The sequence below is a fragment of the Pomacea canaliculata genome, linkage group LG3 (genome assembly GCF_003073045.1).
Source record: "Pomacea canaliculata isolate SZHN2017 linkage group LG3, ASM307304v1, whole genome shotgun sequence".
Classification (NCBI taxonomy): Eukaryota; Metazoa; Mollusca; class Gastropoda; order Architaenioglossa; family Ampullariidae; genus Pomacea; species Pomacea canaliculata.
This window is the reverse complement of record NC_037592.1, coordinates 32,002,467-32,021,476: the sequence shown is the minus strand read 5'-3', so window position 1 is coordinate 32,021,476 and position 19,010 is coordinate 32,002,467. Positions and strand designations below refer to the sequence as shown.

Below are 19,010 nucleotides of genomic sequence, written 5' to 3'. Positions count from 1 at the left end.
CCTTCGGAAACGTGACGTCAGCGGCCTTGTTGACAGTCCGCGCTAATTAAGCCACATACTTTAATTGTAACCTCTACTCTGACACGTTGCTCGCGATGTTTTCTAATGCAACCTACTATTTTAGTTTGACGTTGTCTTGGTTGCTTTGGGCGCTCATTTATTTTACTGTTACCTGTCATCAGTTTTAAGCCTTAGCTATTTCGCCTGTCGCAATTAACTTTATGCAGCCCTTCAAGTGTTTAAAAGTTGTTGAACTTATATATATATATAGCTATTACAAAATGTACTAGAATTTTATTTCGCTCATTAAGGGATACAAAACACATGCACAATTCGTGCTTTAAGTATAATAAAATATAAACATTATAGGTCCTTTGGGAACATTAAAATCATTTTTTGATATATTAATTAATGAAAGCCCCAATTAACTATTACTATAGGGACTGCTTCTCTGCACACTCAATGCAGTATGCACGAACGTGATAGAAATCTGTGATATAAGTCATGCTACAAAATTTTCCATCATATACATATATTGGTGGAATATTTTTTCCTTTATGATATCTACAGATTTAAATCTAATTAATTAGCCTCGATCGCATGTTATATATATATTAAAAACTGTATTTATCTCCAACTCTACACAAATTCTTACGATTTCAATCTTCTAAATTTATGAAAAGTCTTTAAAGAAATTATATCTGTTGCCCAGATAATTAGGTATCAACACGTTAAACGGACGTGTATACTACGAGTTCTTGGTATCAACGCTTCGAACTCTGTTTATACAGTCAAATCTCCCTACTATATGCCACCCCGCTACTATGCCACTCTCGGTATTATGCCACTTTTGGTCCCGACTATAAATTCAATGTAAAAAAAAATTTACTATGCCACTCCAGACTCTCGCTACTATGCCACTTTTGTGTGATTGTTAAAAGACACAAGTTGTAAAATTCCGCGCAGTGCTCGATTATTATACTCTATGGTAGTGGGACATCGCAGTTAGGTGGGATGGAACATAGCACGCACACAGGGAGGGTGGAGGGTGGCGATAGGGGTAGGTCGCTGGCCGGGTGACAGTCACGTGACAGAGGGAGAGCGAGACGGTGTCGACTAGCGACATGATGCAGGTGTGCGGATGTAGTTGGGAGGGGTGGAGGATGAAGAGGTGAGGGGGAGAATGAGAGGAGACAGCTAGCGCCAGCCAACTATTCTTGAGAGCTTTAGACTGACGGGTAACTTGAGCAAATAAAGCCGTTTTTACGAACCCTCCGTATTATGCCACTCTCGCTACTATGCCACTTTTGCTCGGTCCCGGTAGGTGGCATAGTAGGGAGATTTGACTGTACCTACTTGAAGTTCCCCGTGTTATGCCGCCGAACTCAGGAAATCTTCTGCCTAGAAATCATAGAAGTGTGTGGCATTAACTAAAGAGAGAAATAACTGCTCCCGTACTATTAAAAAATCGAAATGCTCCCTTCCGTCGCGACCAAGCATCATGGGGAACACTTGGCAGACGTGTCGATACTAGTGGGTGTGTGTGAGTGCGCGCATAGGCGGTAAAGTGCGTATGAAAGACGCTGGAGAGGTAAATGGCGATTTTTTTTCATGTACAACAGTCTGAAGTAGTATAATTATCAATTTCTGTAATTTAGCTTGTTGTTTGATTTTCTTCGATAGAGTAAATTACTGCACCAGAAACAGTTGAGTCGTCCACGACGTGTAGCGAAGTGTGTAGGGTAGTAACAATAATAATAATCGCTATGTTAGAACTGGAGGGTCGATCGTAATTGCAATGATTTCAGCTTTTTATGCTTGCCTTCCCAACATTGATAATGTAGAAAGTAACAATGCAGTTTATTGCTTTCTTTTTTTTTAAATAGAAAATTATTTACACAGAACTTATTCCAACCCATACAATGGGAGGGTTAGGTCAGGAAATCAGATGCTTATCCTTTCAAAATCTATGGATTATTAATATACCTCCTTAGCTATATGCATTAAGAGTATGAAAGAGTCATTTTAACATGTATAGAAAACTTCTACAACTGTGTGACACATAACTGTTATAAAAGTGTTAAATGTTACAAGAAGTAAAGAAATTGAAGGCTCTTTAAAAAAATCAAAGCATTTACATGATACTTATATGAAAATTTTGCCAAATTTTGTCAAAAGTTTGTCCATATTTGCCCAGTTAGGAACTATGGATGGGCCTTAAGATATTAAAAAATTAACATAAATATATGTAAATCAATATCTGCAGAAACTAAATGAATTAACTAAATCAATACATGCATAAATTAATTATCCTCTCACACTTTGCAATGCTCTTGCATGTATGTGCATGTATGCACACATACTCCTACCTACACACACCTGTACTAAACTACACTTGAGGAATAAATTTGGGCTCAGAGAAGAAACTACAAATCACCAGCAAATGTATTTGCAGATTTATCAAAAACAAGTGACAACATGAGACGCAACTCTATAACTTTGCTGAAATACCTTGTTGGAGGGGCAGTACTGCTGATTTTGGGACCTTTCATCTTCAAGCAGATCCTTGGAAATCGTAAAAATGGAGTAGAACACTTTGTGAAGGCCGATAAGGACTCTCTGAAGGGAGATAATGAAAATGTGAGTAGCTCCCCTCACCCTCCACTGTACGAGTTTTTTTTTTTCCCACATGCATTATTTATATAACAAATGAAAAGAATTAATTACACTGTGAGTGACATTTCTTTGTTCATCAATTTTAATTGCTATGTGTAACTTTCCCTATTTTTCTGTACTTAGTCTGTCTCTTCTCTATAGATATACAATATTTGTAAAAAAGAGACTTGATTGATTGACACATTTTTGTTTTGTCTGTCAGTTTCATATTGATTTTTGTTTGTGGCATGTTCTCCCCTAATCCCGCTCTCTCTCTTCCCCCAAACCCCCATCACCCAACACACACACATTGTTGATAGAGACAACAGCTTCTTAATTCAATCACATTTAGAGAAGCCATTACCCAGTATCATTCTGAAAGTTTGTGCCTGTACTTAAATAAGAATAGAGATAATATTAGATTTATCCTCTAATAAGTTATTTTTTAGTAAGTTGATTGAGTATTGATAAATTATACCCCTTTTGTTTTTAGTTAATTCTGTATTGGCAGAAAGTTATGTGAGATAAAGTGACATAAAGTTCAGTGTACTAAATTAAGCACCTAATTGTAAGTTCTGATATAGTTCCTTGTGCTAATGCTAACTAATAAGAGATCAGCTGAAGCATACAATTTTTAAAGCATTGGGATGATCACACAAATAGCTACATTGCATGCATTACAGAACAAGTACATTTCTGCCAAGACAAAAGATATCAGTGTTACATGGCTCATGTCCACACTGGGATCACTGCACATTGAGCGTATCTCTGCGATGCGGAAACTGGCGCATTATAAAACAACATCATCATCATCACAGAAACTGGGAGAAAATTTAGGTGTTCATTTTCCTGAATATTTGTATGATGTGTAAAGTACATTAACTGCACGTAATCTTTATTATTGTATACATTGTGTTTTCATGATGTAAAACAGAAGGAAGCCAGGCATTTTTTCCAATCCTTTTGATAATTGAGTTGGATAATACACGATGTGTGTTTTCTCTGCATGCGGCATCTGTGTCGTGGCTGGCTGCCTTGCTGTGATACAACCTTAGTTTGCTGGATCCTCATAAAACACCAATTCCCACCACCACCCACACACCCCCACCCCTGCCCCACTTACATGATGTGTAAAGTTTTTAAATGCAGACAGAGGAGACAAGTGTTAACATAATATCTGCTTTAGTTGCAGTGCTGCAGAACTTTACTCCTTTGATTATTAAGTGCTGCATAGGGACTGAAAGACTTATATACAAGTCACCATACTTGAGCATGGGGATTTGTTAAGAAAAACAAAATCTTTGCATGAACAAATTCTTTGTCCAAAAAAAAATGTGTTGCCATTTATGCTGAAAGGAGGGAACTGAAGGAGAGAAATAGGAACTGTAACTTTGTGGTTTGCTAAGTGATAGCCAGTCTATTGATTACTACAACATAGGTGATGGCAACATCTGGAAACCATAAAATTTTCACTTCATCTGTGGATTGAAAAGAAGATAAAAGGGATCTCTATGATGAGTTTAAAGTGCTTTATTTAAAATTAGTTCTCTGTAATATTCTTTGACTACTTTCTTTATGCCTGTTGTATGGACATGAGGTTTGACCAAACTTTTGAAGATTCACTGATAAAGATGATATCACGTTTAAATCTCAAAATATCATAAGTAGCTTATTAGTAGCTTATTCATATTTATAGCTTCATTTTTTTGTTTCTAAAAATGATTAAATTTTTTTCTATAGGAGTGCTCTGGATTGTTTGAAAATAATGGAATAATTTATTGTTAGTGAAAACATTTCTTCTCATATCTATTTTTACTCATATATTTCACTTATTTTTCTTTTTATAGTTTCATAGAATTATAGGCAGAGATAAATTGTGATGTTTTTAGCAGTGTCAGACAGCATTCATAAGCATAACATCCTACACAAGCATTAATCATTGTAAAACACTTTAGGCTTTCTTAAAACATCAATATATACATGCATTGATAGAGACTGATTGCATCATTTTCAAAATCGTGATATAACACTGCTGTACATAATATTTTAGAGAGTAATAAGTAAAGATTATTTTTGGGCAGCTGGTGGAAGCAGTGGTAGCAAGAGATAATGACAATAAAGATTTGGATAAAATAGACTTTCATGACTACAAAGCTATAGAAATGGAGAAACTCAGACAAGGTGAGCAGTGTACATGTGGAAGCTGTCTGATGCTATAGAAGTGCTAAGATCTTAAACTGTAACGATGAATCTGTGTGTATGTGGAAGAGTGTGTCCTTTAACCACAAGATAGATGTGTAAGATATATGTTCTGTACTTTTATATACCATTTAAAAGATATTTGCATTGGTAAAGGAATATACTGAAGAATGCTTGTTAAGGCAGCTAATTATAAATTAAAATTTATTAGGTTCAAGACTTTATATTAAGTGTGTAATTTTTTACATGAAATATTTAGACAAACAAGTATGCACCCCAGTTGATGAAGATTAAGTTTATAGATAGTTTTCCTTGTAAAATGGCTTTTAAATTAAAATTACCATGACTTGCTTACACTACAGGCCCAGGTGAACAGGGAGGTGCATACATCTTGTCACCAGAGGAAGAGAAGAAGAAAGATGAATTATACAGAGTGAATGGATTTAATGCCTTTGCTAGTGACAAGATTTCACTGATGAGATCACTGAGTGACATCAGACATCAAGAGTAGGAAATTCACAGTACACTTTCTCATTCTCTTACACATGCATGCATACACAACACACATTTTTGAGAATGAGTATGTGCAATGCCTCTGTGAGTGACAAGATTTAACTGACATAGTTGCGAAATGACAAGTCTTGGGTAAGAAATACATGGTTTTTGTCATTTGCAGCAACAGCTTTTGCAAATGTATGCATGTGCAAACAGTATAAATAGACTTTAAAGCCTTTACCAGAACTGAAGTATCACTGAAAAGTATGTATGCTTTCCATAGGTAGCAAATATACTTGCTTATAAAATAAATTTTTCTGCAATATCAAAATGAACTCACATGCACACATGTAGCCATTCATACATATATCGATGAACACCTTGCCTTAGACATGCAGACAGCTGTATACAGACACATGCATGAATCTATACACATGCTTAGATGCAAAAGATAATGTATACACACAAACTACCATGCAAATTTATGGAGGTCTGTGAATGAACATAGACACACACACACATATACATACATATAAACTATCATGCAGGCTTCTAGACATCTATGTATGAGCATAAACACGAGTTCTTTTCTTTTTGCCTTAGCCCTCCACACATACTCAGAAATTACACTCTGGACAAACACTAGATGGGTATAGTTTTGAGTCAGATGAACCACACTGATGAGATATGTTTAGTCAGATAAATTATAATAACACATGCATTCCAGATAAAAAATACATTCTTTGAGAAGCAGGTGATGGGGAGAGAGTAATTGTACAGACTGCAGCCCTACGCTCCTTGAAGAGTAACAAGGAATAAACTAAACTTTACAGATTGTCATGTTCTTTATACAGTTGCAAGAAAAAGAAATATTTGAAAGATCTACCTTCTGCCAGCATTATCATACCTTTCCACAATGAGCATCTGTCCACTTTGCTTCGCTCAGTTCACAGTGTGCTAAATCGAGCGCCTAAGCACTTGGTGCATGAAGTCATTTTGGCAGATGATTTCAGCAGCAAAGGTAAAAGTCTTTCAATATTTTTATTAACATTAGTCAGCATATTCTTACTTGTACTTTGATATATTCCATGAGTTTTGAAGTTTTTACTCACACATGGTTATAATTAGTATGAACTACATTTTTTTCATATTCAGAGGCTCTGATATATTACTTGTATTAATTTGCTTTGTTTCCAGATATTGACAAAAAACCACTAGATGATTATATCAAAGAGCACTTTACGAATGTCAAGGTCGTGCGTGCGCCTAAGAGGGAGGGGCTTATCAGAACTCGCCTCTTGGGTGCCAGAGAAGCCACAGGAGATGTTTTGATTTTTCTGGACTCTCATATTGAGGCAAACATTAATTATCTACCACCATTACTAGGTAAGAGTATATTTATCAGCTTATGCATATGTGGGATTTCACCTTAACATATTAGAGGTATAGCGTACTTTCTCCTCTTTTGAAAATGTGAGACTACAAAATTATCAATTAAAGAAAACTGATAGACAAGGCAAAGTATATCCTATATGTATCACTTTCTCACTCACACACACATATGCACACTCCACACATACATATATGTGATTGATGCAGAGGATAATGCAGTCCTTTTTTTTTTCTGAAGAAGAGTCAGAATGAGGTTTTTCTGAAGATTCTGCAGAGTAAAGCTCTTATTAGTGAAGTAAATCATAATTTTTTGAGGGACAGGTAGGTCTTAAAGATTTGCTTTCAGTGTGTTGTTTTATGTGAAGAATCATCGTACTCTAAAACTGATATAAAGAGATGCTCTAAAATTTTATCTTATCAATGATCCTAGAAGTATATCTGTGCAAAAAAAAGATGTTTTAAGATTTCAGACAATTGCAAATAGTGTACAAGATTAGGAGATGTTATAATAACTAGTTGTTTATTTTCAATTACGTGTACATTTTTGTCAACCTATTCTCTCACTGCAATAATTTTTTTGTGTCTGTGTACAGTAACATAAAATTGCTGAAAGGCCTAAGATATTTCCCACCTTCACAGGATCAGGGTTTTATTTGCAGAACCCATTGCTGTTGACTACAAAACTGTGGTATGTCCTTTCATTGATGTCATTGACTTTGAAACATTTGCATACCGAGCACAGGACGAAGGTGCAAGAGGTGCATTTGATTGGGAGTTTTTTTACAAGCGATTACCCCTCTTGGAGGAGGCTAAAAAGCATCCAGCTGAGCCATTTGCGTGAGTAGAGTATTCTTCTTCAGTATGATGTCCACATCTAGAAGAGAATACATCTGTTTATAAATCATTATATAGGACTATTTTGGCAAGGCAACACACTTGTGTTAAGGATGATGACTTGTTAAATTTGCAATAGTAATGTGTTTTGTAAGAACTGAAGTAGTAAATGGCAGAGATGTGAGATCTGATGCTAAGATACTACTACAATACAATCTGCCCACACCCCGGGTAGTGTGAACCAGATGTTGCGAACATGGACTTTTAAAAAAAGAAATCACATTAAGCCAGATATGTTTACAGCTGATGAAACCAAGTACAATATATCTGTAGGAGCCCAGTTATGGCTGGAGGCTTATTTGCTATTAGCCGGAAGTGGTTTTGGGAGCTTGGTGGCTATGATCCAGGCCTAGACATCTGGGGCGGTGAACAATATGAGCTGTCCTTCAAGGTGGGAAAATTTTTTTATGAAAAGAACATAGTGATTATTTTTGTTTTTTTTAAAAAATGTCTTTCTAGTTCATTGGTGTTCTTTGTTCTCTACTTATACCTTTTCAGAATCGATGGAAATTCTGTATTATGTAGTCTAAAGAATAGTATTATGTGTCTAAAGAATGTGTTGCTGCAATAGATATTCCAAAACTTCCCCTTTTAATTCATTCAATACGGACAAATCGATGCAGTTGAGCCATTCACATCTGCAGGTGCAAACTTTATAAGAAGAGTTAAAGAATCATGAAATTTAAAAAAAAAGTTTCAACAATATTTTGAATTTGTAATGGTTTTAAGCTTGTTAGTATTTTTAGTACATGTACTTGCTTGTTAGTATTCGCTAACATATGAACAGTTTTATCACAGCAGGGTACACTATTATTTATTCCTTACACAGATCTGGCAGTGCGGAGGCCAGATGGTAGATGCACCATGCTCAAGAATTGGCCACATTTACAGAAAGTTTGCTCCTTTTCCCAATCCAGGTGTAGGAGATTTTGTTGGGAGGGTAAGTATAATAAACATGGCATTTTATGCCAGTTTGGATACAGCACAATTAAGTGAATAAATTTGATTTATTTTTGTAATACTAATAATATTGTTTTTGTAGATTAACATTCTTCACTCATTTATTTTGCATTTTATTATTTTTTCTTTATTCTTGATTAATTATGCTTAGAGCTGGGCAAATATGGCAGATGAATGCAATCCCCTTAATATGATTTGGTATTCATGACACTTTTCTATTTGTGGAAAACAGAACTATCGTCGTGTCGCAGAAGTCTGGATGGATGAATATGCAGAATACTTGTACAAGAAGCGTCCGCATTACCGCAGCATTGATCCTGGAGATCTAACAGAGCAGAAAGCGATACGGACAAAACTGAGCTGCAAACCATTTAAGTGGTTTATGACAGAAGTTGCATTTGACTTGCCCAAGTACTACCCACCTGTGGAACCTGAACCTTTGGCTGACGGAGAGGTGTGTTAAGAAGTGTGGCTGCTGTAGTAACTGCAGCTGCTTTTATTTAATGGGGGGAAGTAGTAGCTTGTTATTAAGTGCCTATTTATTAAATCTTCACCTAGATTTTAATGTAGTATTTTCAGATAAATGATATGTATTTCCTTTAGATGTTAGTGTTGTGATCACCATCTGGAATTCTATTCTTTCTGGTTCAGTGACTGTTGTTTTTTCCCTGTACATGCAGGATAGCAGCCAATGCATCAAAAAGGTAGAGAATTTAGAAGAACACAAAAGAAGCATAAACATGCTGTCATTAAAAAAATGTTTTAGGGATAATTGAATGACACATTTTTTTAAAGATGGAGAAGAGAAGAAAACACGTTTTGAAATTAGGGAGGCTGTAGCAAGCATTTCAACCAACACTAAACAGCTCAAGGAACTAAACTCATATTAAGCAAACTTTTTTTGTATTATGTGATGAACTGAACTAGATAATTTTAGTTTCATTGAGTTATGTGGAATGATTTACCGAGAAGCACTACATTTTAGAAAGGAAGAACAAAAAGTAATGTTCCCTGATTTTTCTATTTATCTTATGTGCTAGTTTTATTTAATGATTTATTTTTGACAGCTGCGGAACAAAGCCAGTGACCTGTGTGTGGATACTCGGTTCAAGGGTGCAAACGAACGATTTGAACTGCAGAAATGTGTTAAAGATGGTGGAGGTGCAGGTGGTGAACAGGTAATCAGCAAATACCTATTTGGGCATTCATCTTCCTGTCATCAGTTTTTGTGGTGGGATTGTAAAAACAACATATTTAGAGCTGATTATTAATAGTTTAAAGTGAAATGAAGCAAGTTGCCATGGTTATAGATAAGATAAGATAAGATAAGATAATACTTTATTAATCCCTAGAGGGCAATTCAGTTATTGAGTTATTGAGTTATTGAGTTATTGAGTCCTAGCTGCAACTACTTTTCCCACTGTGCTAGGGGATGCTTGTGTATACCATCTTTACATACCTTATACCAAAACTCTCATCGAAATCTTAACTAATCCTAATCACTATTGCTTATGCATTACCGCATTAGATGTATAATTCTTAAGCTACAGGAAAAAAAGTCAAAAGAAATGGAAGACATACAGAACAGAACAAAAAGAATCAAAATGCATGCATATATTTTTTACAAGTACAACTGTAATGTCAGACATGACTTTATTTCTACCACTATGCTACAATGGCTTGACATCTTTATGCAGTTATCTTTGTTACCCATCCTGGTGGGAAAAGTAAAGTCATGCCCTGGCTTCTTTTAGCATTCCTAAGTTTTAATATCTTTTTACACAGCAGTTCTGCCATTCAAAAGCAAGAACAAGAGTAAAAATGTGTCATGGATTTCTGGCATCAAATATGCTTGTACATTTATAAACTGCCTATATATTTGACCTCATCAAATTTATGTGCATGACTTTGTCAGCATGGCCAAGAACAGATCTGCTGTAGTACTGTTCTGTTGTTTCTGGCCTTTAGTTACAGTAGAATATGCTTTCGCCTATCAAAGATTTATAAAAAATACTTTGGTGAAGAAGAAAACTCCATGAAATGAGGCAATGGAGTTAAATATTATTAATATAGACACCTAAGAATCATTTGCCATCTTGACATCCTGCCATCTTAAAAACCACTTTATTTTATTTCAGCAATTTGAATTTTCCTGGCACAAAGACATTCGACCCAAGAAACGTACCCTTTGTTTTGATGCATCTCAATCTGTACCCAAAACCCCAGTTATTTTGTTCAGCTGTCATGGGATGCAGGGTAATCAGCGATTCAAGTATAATCTGGTGAGTTTGTTAAAATATATTTTCTGGATGTTGGTGATTCACTTTCCATTTTAATATTATAGAAGTAGTAGTAGTATAACTATTTCTGTTGCCCTGTAAAAAGTTATTTTTTTATGCGTCTACTGGATATATTGGCTACTTCTGACAAATGACCACAGTAGATGCTTTCTTTGTCTTACACTGATGCTGGGGAGATGGGAGGTAAGCATATTTATCTTTGCAAGCCATGATTATCATTCATTATTCTTTGTTTTATAGTACTGGTTAAACTCATTTTATTTCACATATGATGAAGTTTATTTGTTTTGGAGACCTTCTCTAATTGTGTGCCACTCAATAAGATGTATATCAAAGCAAGTAGAACAGGAAACAACATATTTCATCTTTAATTTCATACACAGGACACATACCAGCTGTTTCATCCAGTAAGTGGCCAGTGCTTGGACTGTGATGCTGACAGCCATGAAATTTTTATGTTTCCCTGCAAAAGTGACCGCTTGACCCAGGTGTGGATCTTTGAGCACATCAACACGACTGCTGTGCGAGCAGATTACTTGTTACCACTTGATTGATGAAACTATTATGAAACCATAAAGGGCGGCGAAGGTCAAGCATCTTTCTTGCTGATTTTCTCCCTTTATTTGTTTATAGTCTTACTATGCAAATATGGACAGATAGTAAAGGTTGTTTTTTTTTTCTTTTTTTTTTGTTTTTTGTTAAACCATTCATGTGTGTTTTGACATGAATGGCTTCACTGGTATTCTTTTATATCAGGGTGCTTTTTACGATATGATATGTGGGCATATTTAAAAGGGAAATGCTGCTGTTAATGATGCCTTTAGGTCTGATTGCTTGTGATGAACTTTTTAAACAAATCTGTGTGTTTGTGCGTGCATACTTGTGTGTATACATGTGTGTGCGAGAGAGAGAGAGTTGGTGAGGGAGATACCATTTCTTATAAATTGGCCTTTTTGATGATATGGTCTGTGTTTTTTGTTTCAAACACTAATCTGCAATTGTTGTATGTGTGTCGCATGCACACTGCAGTGTCATGAGCACTTTGTTTTTGAGTGTTAATGTGTGCACATCTATGTGCATGGTTGTTTGCATTTGTAAACATCATTTGCAGAAATGAAAGAGTCAAGCTTTGGGATTTTGTAGTTTTGATACCTATATATGTAGCTAGTCAACATTCAATTGTTCACACAATTTTTAAATTTTTTCTATAGATATTTGGAATGTTTTAAGTGATTTATTATCACATCTGATAACTATGGGGAAGGAGAAATCCAGTCAGTGTAGTTGGATATAATGTTTGTATTTTGTCAGTTGATGTAAGAAAAATATTACAACCATTTTACAACTGTTTCATTGAATGCATGAAAGATTATTTGAAACTTCTACTTTACAGCTTTTTCTGGTGTGTTTTTAGATGACATATTTGCTGAATTCTGTTTTATTATTTTGAATATTTTAAAATATTTTTTTTAAACTTACTTGCCTTTTGTTAAAGCATGTCTACTTAGTGGCTTAATGTCATTAATGCAAGAAGTTTTTGGTATCTTCCCTTGAAGAGTATATATACCTCCAGGCTCACTGTCATTGGTGTCACAGTTTCTTGACCTCTTCCCAAACTCCCTAATTGGCGTGTTTGCTATGCCTCATAACTTTAATTAGTTGTTGGTTAATGACTGAAAGAGGAAATCTTTGTAAATGTAGATGCTATTGACAGTTGCAAACTGAGTGTAAAAAAAAAATGGACCTATTATCCTAAAGACCCTTCTTAACTGTTATTGAATGTTTCACCAAGTTTTGCAGAGATGTCTATGATCACAGGAAACTGAGTGTAGATTTGGGAACTTTGGTCAACATGTTAAGTCCAAGATTGTTTGCTAATACATTTGCCAGCATAATGGAACTTTGAGGCACTTCAATTTCGACTCTTTGCCCAGTGCAGTCTTAGGACAATTGGGTTGGTTAAAGACCTACCTGATTCATCCAAGTTACAGATTATGATAAGTAAATAATATAAATATATTCTGTAAATTTCAGCGCCTGAAATACAGCAGTTTATTATCTAATTTCAAAGTTTTGCAGCTATAGTCAGTCGTTTTTGTGTGAATCGTTACCACTGTGACTGATTTGCAGATTAGTATGGACATAGCTGCTCATATACCAAGAAAAAGACATACTTTCGCCCACACAAATTTAAAACAAAAATGGAGGAACAGAGGTATATTTTGGGGAATGCTGTTTTAGATATTTTTTTATCATTTACTGTGTGTGAATGTTACCAGCAACATATTGTGTCACCATGGCTTGAAAGGTTGAATTTGAAGTACATTTATGAAGATAAGGTTTTTATGCAGCTGCTCGATATTGTTAGACAAGAAACTCCATTCGTCTGTATAATAGGCATGGACCTTGGAAGAAGAGTACTTTATGGTACCTCCTGGGTAACATTCAGGAGCTAAGTGGCGTTTGCATACAACAGAGTACTGCGTAGGTGCTGTGAAGTCAGCTCTACACGAATGAAGCTGATCCATTGTCTTCTCAACAATTAATCCTTTGGGAATGTATGCACACTAATTTGGTCATGATGTTTTCCTGGGCATTCTACAACAACACAATAGTCTTCATATCTATGCTTAGGCCTTCATAGTTCAGTATTTTCTGGGCAATTTGTATCAGCCATACTGTGGTCAGCCATGATTCCACCAGTTCTGATATCACACACGATTTCGGTCCGAATTGAGATTTGAACAGGCAAGAAAATTGTTTTTATTTAATTTCTTGAGGTTTGTGTTTTTCTTGTGATTTCATGTTTGATGCATTAATAAGTGATATGAAAATAGGAGTTTTTGAGTGTGATAGGTGTCACCAATCAGGTAGGTCTTTAATTAGTCCAACTGCTATATGTCTGTGAAGAGCAGACCTTCTTGTATGTTTTGTGTGTTTATTTATCCAAGACATCTTGTAGTAACAGTAGTATTAATAATAATTTATGATACACCTCTTTATGCAGCAGTTCATGGTACATACCCCACAAAACCACACACACATATCATTATAGACATTCAAATAAATTAATTACATCCAAATGCCATACATCTATATCCACTATATAGTCCCAATTAGAGCGTCTTTCTCAGAGACCTCATGAATCATTGTGCTGAATTTGAGCAAATACCTTGATTAGCTTCTTGCTATAGCTAGAGCTGACCACAAGTGCTGCATTCTGCTATGTCCATATTCAAAATAACCATGATTTTCTAGGGGTAATTTGGTAGGAGAGGTGTTTGTGAGGTTGGAGGAACTGCTAATCGCAAAGTTGGAAATACCAAAACTGGACTAACAACAGAAGGCTGACAAGTCTGGCACTGACATCCCTATACCAGCAGAAATTGTGCATCTTTCATTGTTCTGTGCACTAGTTCTGACTGTAAAAACTTTTAGCTTGTGGCTTTTGGTGAATTTTTTTTTTTTTTTTTTTGTGACTTTTTAAGAGCTAGGGTTAGTTCATATTACTTACTTCTCCAGACAGTGGAAAATAGCTGTTGCCAAATTGTTCAGGTTTGATTTTTTTTTAATTATTGTTATTGGGACTAAATGACTATTGTCTGTTATAGATGACAAAGTTGCTCAGAATGTCTGTTCAGAGTGTTTCCTCTAACATGATGGATTCCATGCATTTCTGCTCAAGAGTTCTGTTGCTGTTGACTGACAAGTGCTTTTCTTGAAGCATGAATAATTCTGTTTGAAGATGTGATTTATTTCCTTACCAATATTACCATTTATTTGAAAGGCAAGAGTCATGTGCTGGCATTAGTTAACTCCTTTGGCATCTGCCTGTTGTATATTTATCCAATTTGCATCTGTGATATTCCAGCCACTGTTGTTAAAATTTGTTCTGAGAAGATGGTGACTTTAAAATTTAATTAACTGATCCAACTTTCATGTAGAATAAAAGGCGAATAATATAAAAAGTTTCATTGATAGATTTTCCCCCTATAAATTTCCTTTCTTCCTGAAGGGTTTATGTTTGTGGATGTAAGTGCGTAAGTTTCTTTTACAGGGAATCTATTTGCAGTATTTAGAAATTGTTTCATGATCAAGGATAGTTGTTAATGCAGGAACAATAAATCACACCATGTGCTTCCAGAAATACTAAATAAGTCTTTTTGGAAGATATTTGTCTCTCACCATGAAAGTGTCATGTTGATACTTTAATTGTCATTAAACTGCACTTAAAGGCAAGAAAACAACAATGCAGAGTTAAGAAGTGCTTACAGATTCTAAGATTATAGCTGTGTCAATTTAGGCTAGTTTTTTTCTTTTTTGTTGCTGGAATGAGGTTGAGAAGGATTAGCTGTTGAGTAGCTAGAGAAGTACATTTAGAAAAGTTTCTGGGTTGGAGACTATTTACTATGATTTGCATATATCACCTATCAGAAAACATTCTCTTCTATAGCACTACTTTTAAATTGAGTTTCTTTTTGATTTGGTTTTGTTTGTGTTATTTGTTCTCCTGCCTTAAGAGCAGTGTTGTTGTACTTTTTGAAAAAAGGGTGCAGGAATCCTAGCCCTTGTCTTGCACAACCACAATGTCAAATAGCTTATAATTGTCTGTGAGGTGGATGTTATGCATGCATTTTTGTGTGTGTAAGTGTGCATGCATGCAGAACACAGACATGAAAAATTTGCCATTTAGTCTGCTTTTATTTGTTAATATTGAAATTTTTTCTGTAAACTTACAAATTTTCTTGCATTCTCTTAACTTTTGTTAACTGTCTGTTTAGGAACTTACTGAACTTTTTATTGTACTACAGAGAATGCCATTGGTTTAATTCTGCAGAAATGCTTTGGTTACAAATGTTTTAAAATTCAAATGTTCAGTTTTGCTGCCCATATTTAAAAGCAGAGCCAGATAATCTTTTTCTCCACTTTTTACACTTACTAGGGGACTGCGGAAGTCTCATATGACATGTAATAATGTGTACTTTACTAGTTCATTTTGTTGCAGCCCTATGCTCCTTGAGGAGTAACAAGGAATAAACTACTAGTTCATTATATATAGAAAAGCCTGTCCATGTATGTGTTGTGAGTGAATATATCTTGCTGAATTTTATCACAATACTATTAGTGAGTGAGTGTGGCTTTCTATTTACCATATTTTCTTTGAGGTGAATTTTTTACTATTGCCATTCAGTAGCATGGTGTGAAAATAACTTTGAAAACTCAATGTAAATGAGGAGCAGCGAAGGTCACAGGTATGAGAAGGGAGTCCTGCAGTTATGTTTTACTGCATACATGCTGTTTGTACAGATCTGATTGCCTTTAGTCTTGTATCTATGCAGATTCTTAATTGACTAGAAAATTCTTATTTGACTACTTACTGCTACATTTCTATATTAAGCTAGAATATGTAACAGCAGAGGACATATAAATAAGAACTCCCCTAACCTATCCCTCCCCTTTCAGTTGTTTTGGGGGGTGGGGGAGAGGAGTGGTGGGCATGGCTAATTTCTTAAAAAGTTTGCCATTTTTTATTTGCTAAGGTCAATTTTTTTCCTTTTTCTTTTATACTGTTAGGGCAATAACTCATCCATTTGTGCTAGTTATTTGATGTGTAATTTGAGGCATATTATACACACCTGTAGAAATAGTGTGCATACTGCTTCATTTCAGGAAAAAAACTGTCCCAAAAAGTGCTTCTTAAGAAGAAATGTACTCTGGTTAGCACACTTTTGCCGCTGTGTTGAAGGAATAGCATTCACATCTGTTATCAGACACAGGACTTTTTTAAGAGTTCAGAGATCTATAAATTTCACCTGTATGGTATACGTTGCTTTTTTTGTATGTCAGTTGCATTCGTATGTCAAAGATGGTCTCAGTCTGTTGGTGCACTTGCTGCCTTAGGAAGCACAAAACTACACAAGATCTGTCTTACACCTTGCTGCCTTGGTTTAGTATTAGAAAATTCTGTTCAGCTCATGGATTAGTCTGGCTAATTCTGTGATCAGCTTTTCTGTTGGTGTTGCTGTTTATATTATAATCTTACGATCACAATGGTAGTTACCATCTATACAAAGGCAGCTGAAGCAGTTTTTGGCAGCTGCAGAGTGAGCCATTTAAATTTCATGTCACCTTAGATTATAGAGGTCTTTCTTCCTGCAGAATACTATGATTGAATATGTTTACAATGGTCCACACTAGGGGGAAATCTGGGATATTAAAAATAAGGAAACAATATTTATGATTGTTTGAAAGAGGCATTTCTTACAGTAAGGGAGATCATTCTGTTGACACAAACACATATATACACAAGCATAAAATTTTGATTGACTTGGTAAGTTTTACTGTGAATTTTTTAGCATTAAAATGCAGAAATCTAAATGTGAAAAATATATGAGTACGTTATTTTTGTTAAATTCAAACAGTATAAACATGCCAGCTCACAGCATTAATCCACTGCAATAAGAGGAAAAACTGTTCATGGTAGTTTCATCCTTGTAGGGGTGCCCAGTAGTATAGTGGTTAAAACTTGCTTGTGACCACCATGGTGAGAAGCTCGGGGTTTAGATCTCATCTTTTAGTTATTTGCATCGGTTAAAATTAGGTCTAGCGGATAATACTCGTGGCAAGTGTGATGCATTTATAAACCGAGTAATGCAACTGTTCCAAAACTCTGGCCAGTTAAACTTGAATAAATATCACTGCCACCCTTTCACAACAGTAATGGTGATCTTCTGGGATGGTGATTGTTGCTATGAGTTGACAACAATCACATGATATAATTTTAATATCAATTGTCATCAGTTTTGAAGTTCAGAGTAATACTTGCTATCATTTCTTTAATAGACATTGCCTGCCATCTTCCTAAAGTGACATCTTCAGGAGGAACTCCCCGCGCTCCTTGTCCCAGTGGATAGGTGTTAGAATGCAGTTTCAAAACAGCCATTTAAAGAATTGATTGGAATGTAGACTAACTTTATAAATGTAACGGACTTACCTATGTGCTGTGCTTTGATCTCTTGGATTGCTTCTAAATACATCTGCTTTATAAATTGATTTCATATGCGTATTATGTTACCTCCATTGCTGTTACTAGCAGTTTGAGGTATTTTTTGTTTTGGTGCCAAATATAATAGCTAGTAAATGAAAGGTAATCAGGGATGGCAGATGGGTTTGCACATTTGTAAGAAATGCTGAATAATCAAACTGTAGATTAAAAGTTGCAGTTTCATCTTTTAAAAAAATGATTTATTAACATGAAATCCTAATGGAAGCATATTGGAAGTTATATTGAGGGCTATAAAGTGTGGATGTTGAACTGCTATTCATAGACAAAGATTCGTTCTGTTTACAGGAGCAGAATTCAGAATTGTTTTAAATCCGTACACTGCAAGTATCCATGGTACATCATCATAGTGGAAATATGTGTTTATTACTGTACTTAAATGGACATCTGTGTTTTGATGCACGAAGTATTATGTTTTACATTGTCTTTATTGCTTCTGGTTTATCTACTCTTTAGGTCTTCTGTGAGCATTTTTTTTTTTTTTTGTTGAATAGTTATTCTTGTTATATCTTATTTAATCAATGCATTCCTTTACCTTGTTCACAGTCATGCGTCACGTGGAAGAATACTGAGCAGTTGCTTGTTTGTATTTGCAGTTATTAAATCATTTGTGCCTGCCTTTTTACCAAATATACCAAATGAGCTTGCTCTTTTGTCCAATCATTGCACAACATTGAGTAACAGTGAAAAGGCATTGCAGAAAATGATTATTTTAACTTGTTTCTCATCAAGCAACTTTTTTTTAAAAAAAAAAAGACGTAGTACTGTGTACAGTTTCCTATTTTATGATTGTTGTTAATTTTGTTTTGCTTAGATAACACTGTACAGGAATGAGGGTGAATTGAAGAAACAGAGTGTGCTTATTACTCCAAGGGTATAGGGTAATAAATGCATATTTTAACAGCGAAATTCGTCTTTTGTCGGTATGCATACACGAGAAGGCTGCGGTAAGGAAGCGATTCGGATGACAAATGATTAAAAATATTAAGATGGGATACCACTTTCTTATTTAGCGACAGATGGAAAACGAAAGAAGTTATATGTGGCCACCA

At 35.2% G+C, this 19,010-nt stretch overlaps 1 protein-coding gene across 1 annotated transcript; it reads left to right on the top strand.

The window, feature by feature from the left end:
* The first annotated feature begins 1,451 nt into the window (after positions 1-1,451).
* LOC112559500 (putative polypeptide N-acetylgalactosaminyltransferase 10) lies at positions 1,452-18,867 on the top strand. The gene is made up of 13 exons (XM_025230807.1): positions 1,452-1,591; positions 2,456-2,640; positions 4,737-4,836; positions 5,217-5,361; positions 6,204-6,370; positions 6,547-6,735; positions 7,401-7,578; positions 7,909-8,026; positions 8,465-8,575; positions 8,828-9,049; positions 9,663-9,773; positions 10,734-10,877; positions 11,279-18,867. The coding sequence occupies exons 2-13, from the start codon at positions 2,479-2,481 to the stop codon at positions 11,447-11,449; spliced, it is 1,818 nt and encodes a 605-aa protein (XP_025086592.1). The 5' UTR covers positions 1,452-1,591; positions 2,456-2,478; the 3' UTR covers positions 11,450-18,867.
* Positions 18,868-19,010: the final 143 nt, after the last annotated feature.

Coding starts and splice junctions, on each gene's coding strand:
- LOC112559500 (XM_025230807.1), top strand. CDS start 2,479: ATGAGACGCAACTCTATAACTTTGCTGAAATACCTTGTTGGAGGGGCA. Junction 8,576..8,827: donor TAGGAGATTTTGTTGGGAGG/GTAAGTATAATA, acceptor TGTGGAAAACAG/AACTATCGTCGTGTCGCAGA. Junction 9,774..10,733: donor GAGGTGCAGGTGGTGAACAG/GTAATCAGCAAA, acceptor ATTTTATTTCAG/CAATTTGAATTTTCCTGGCA.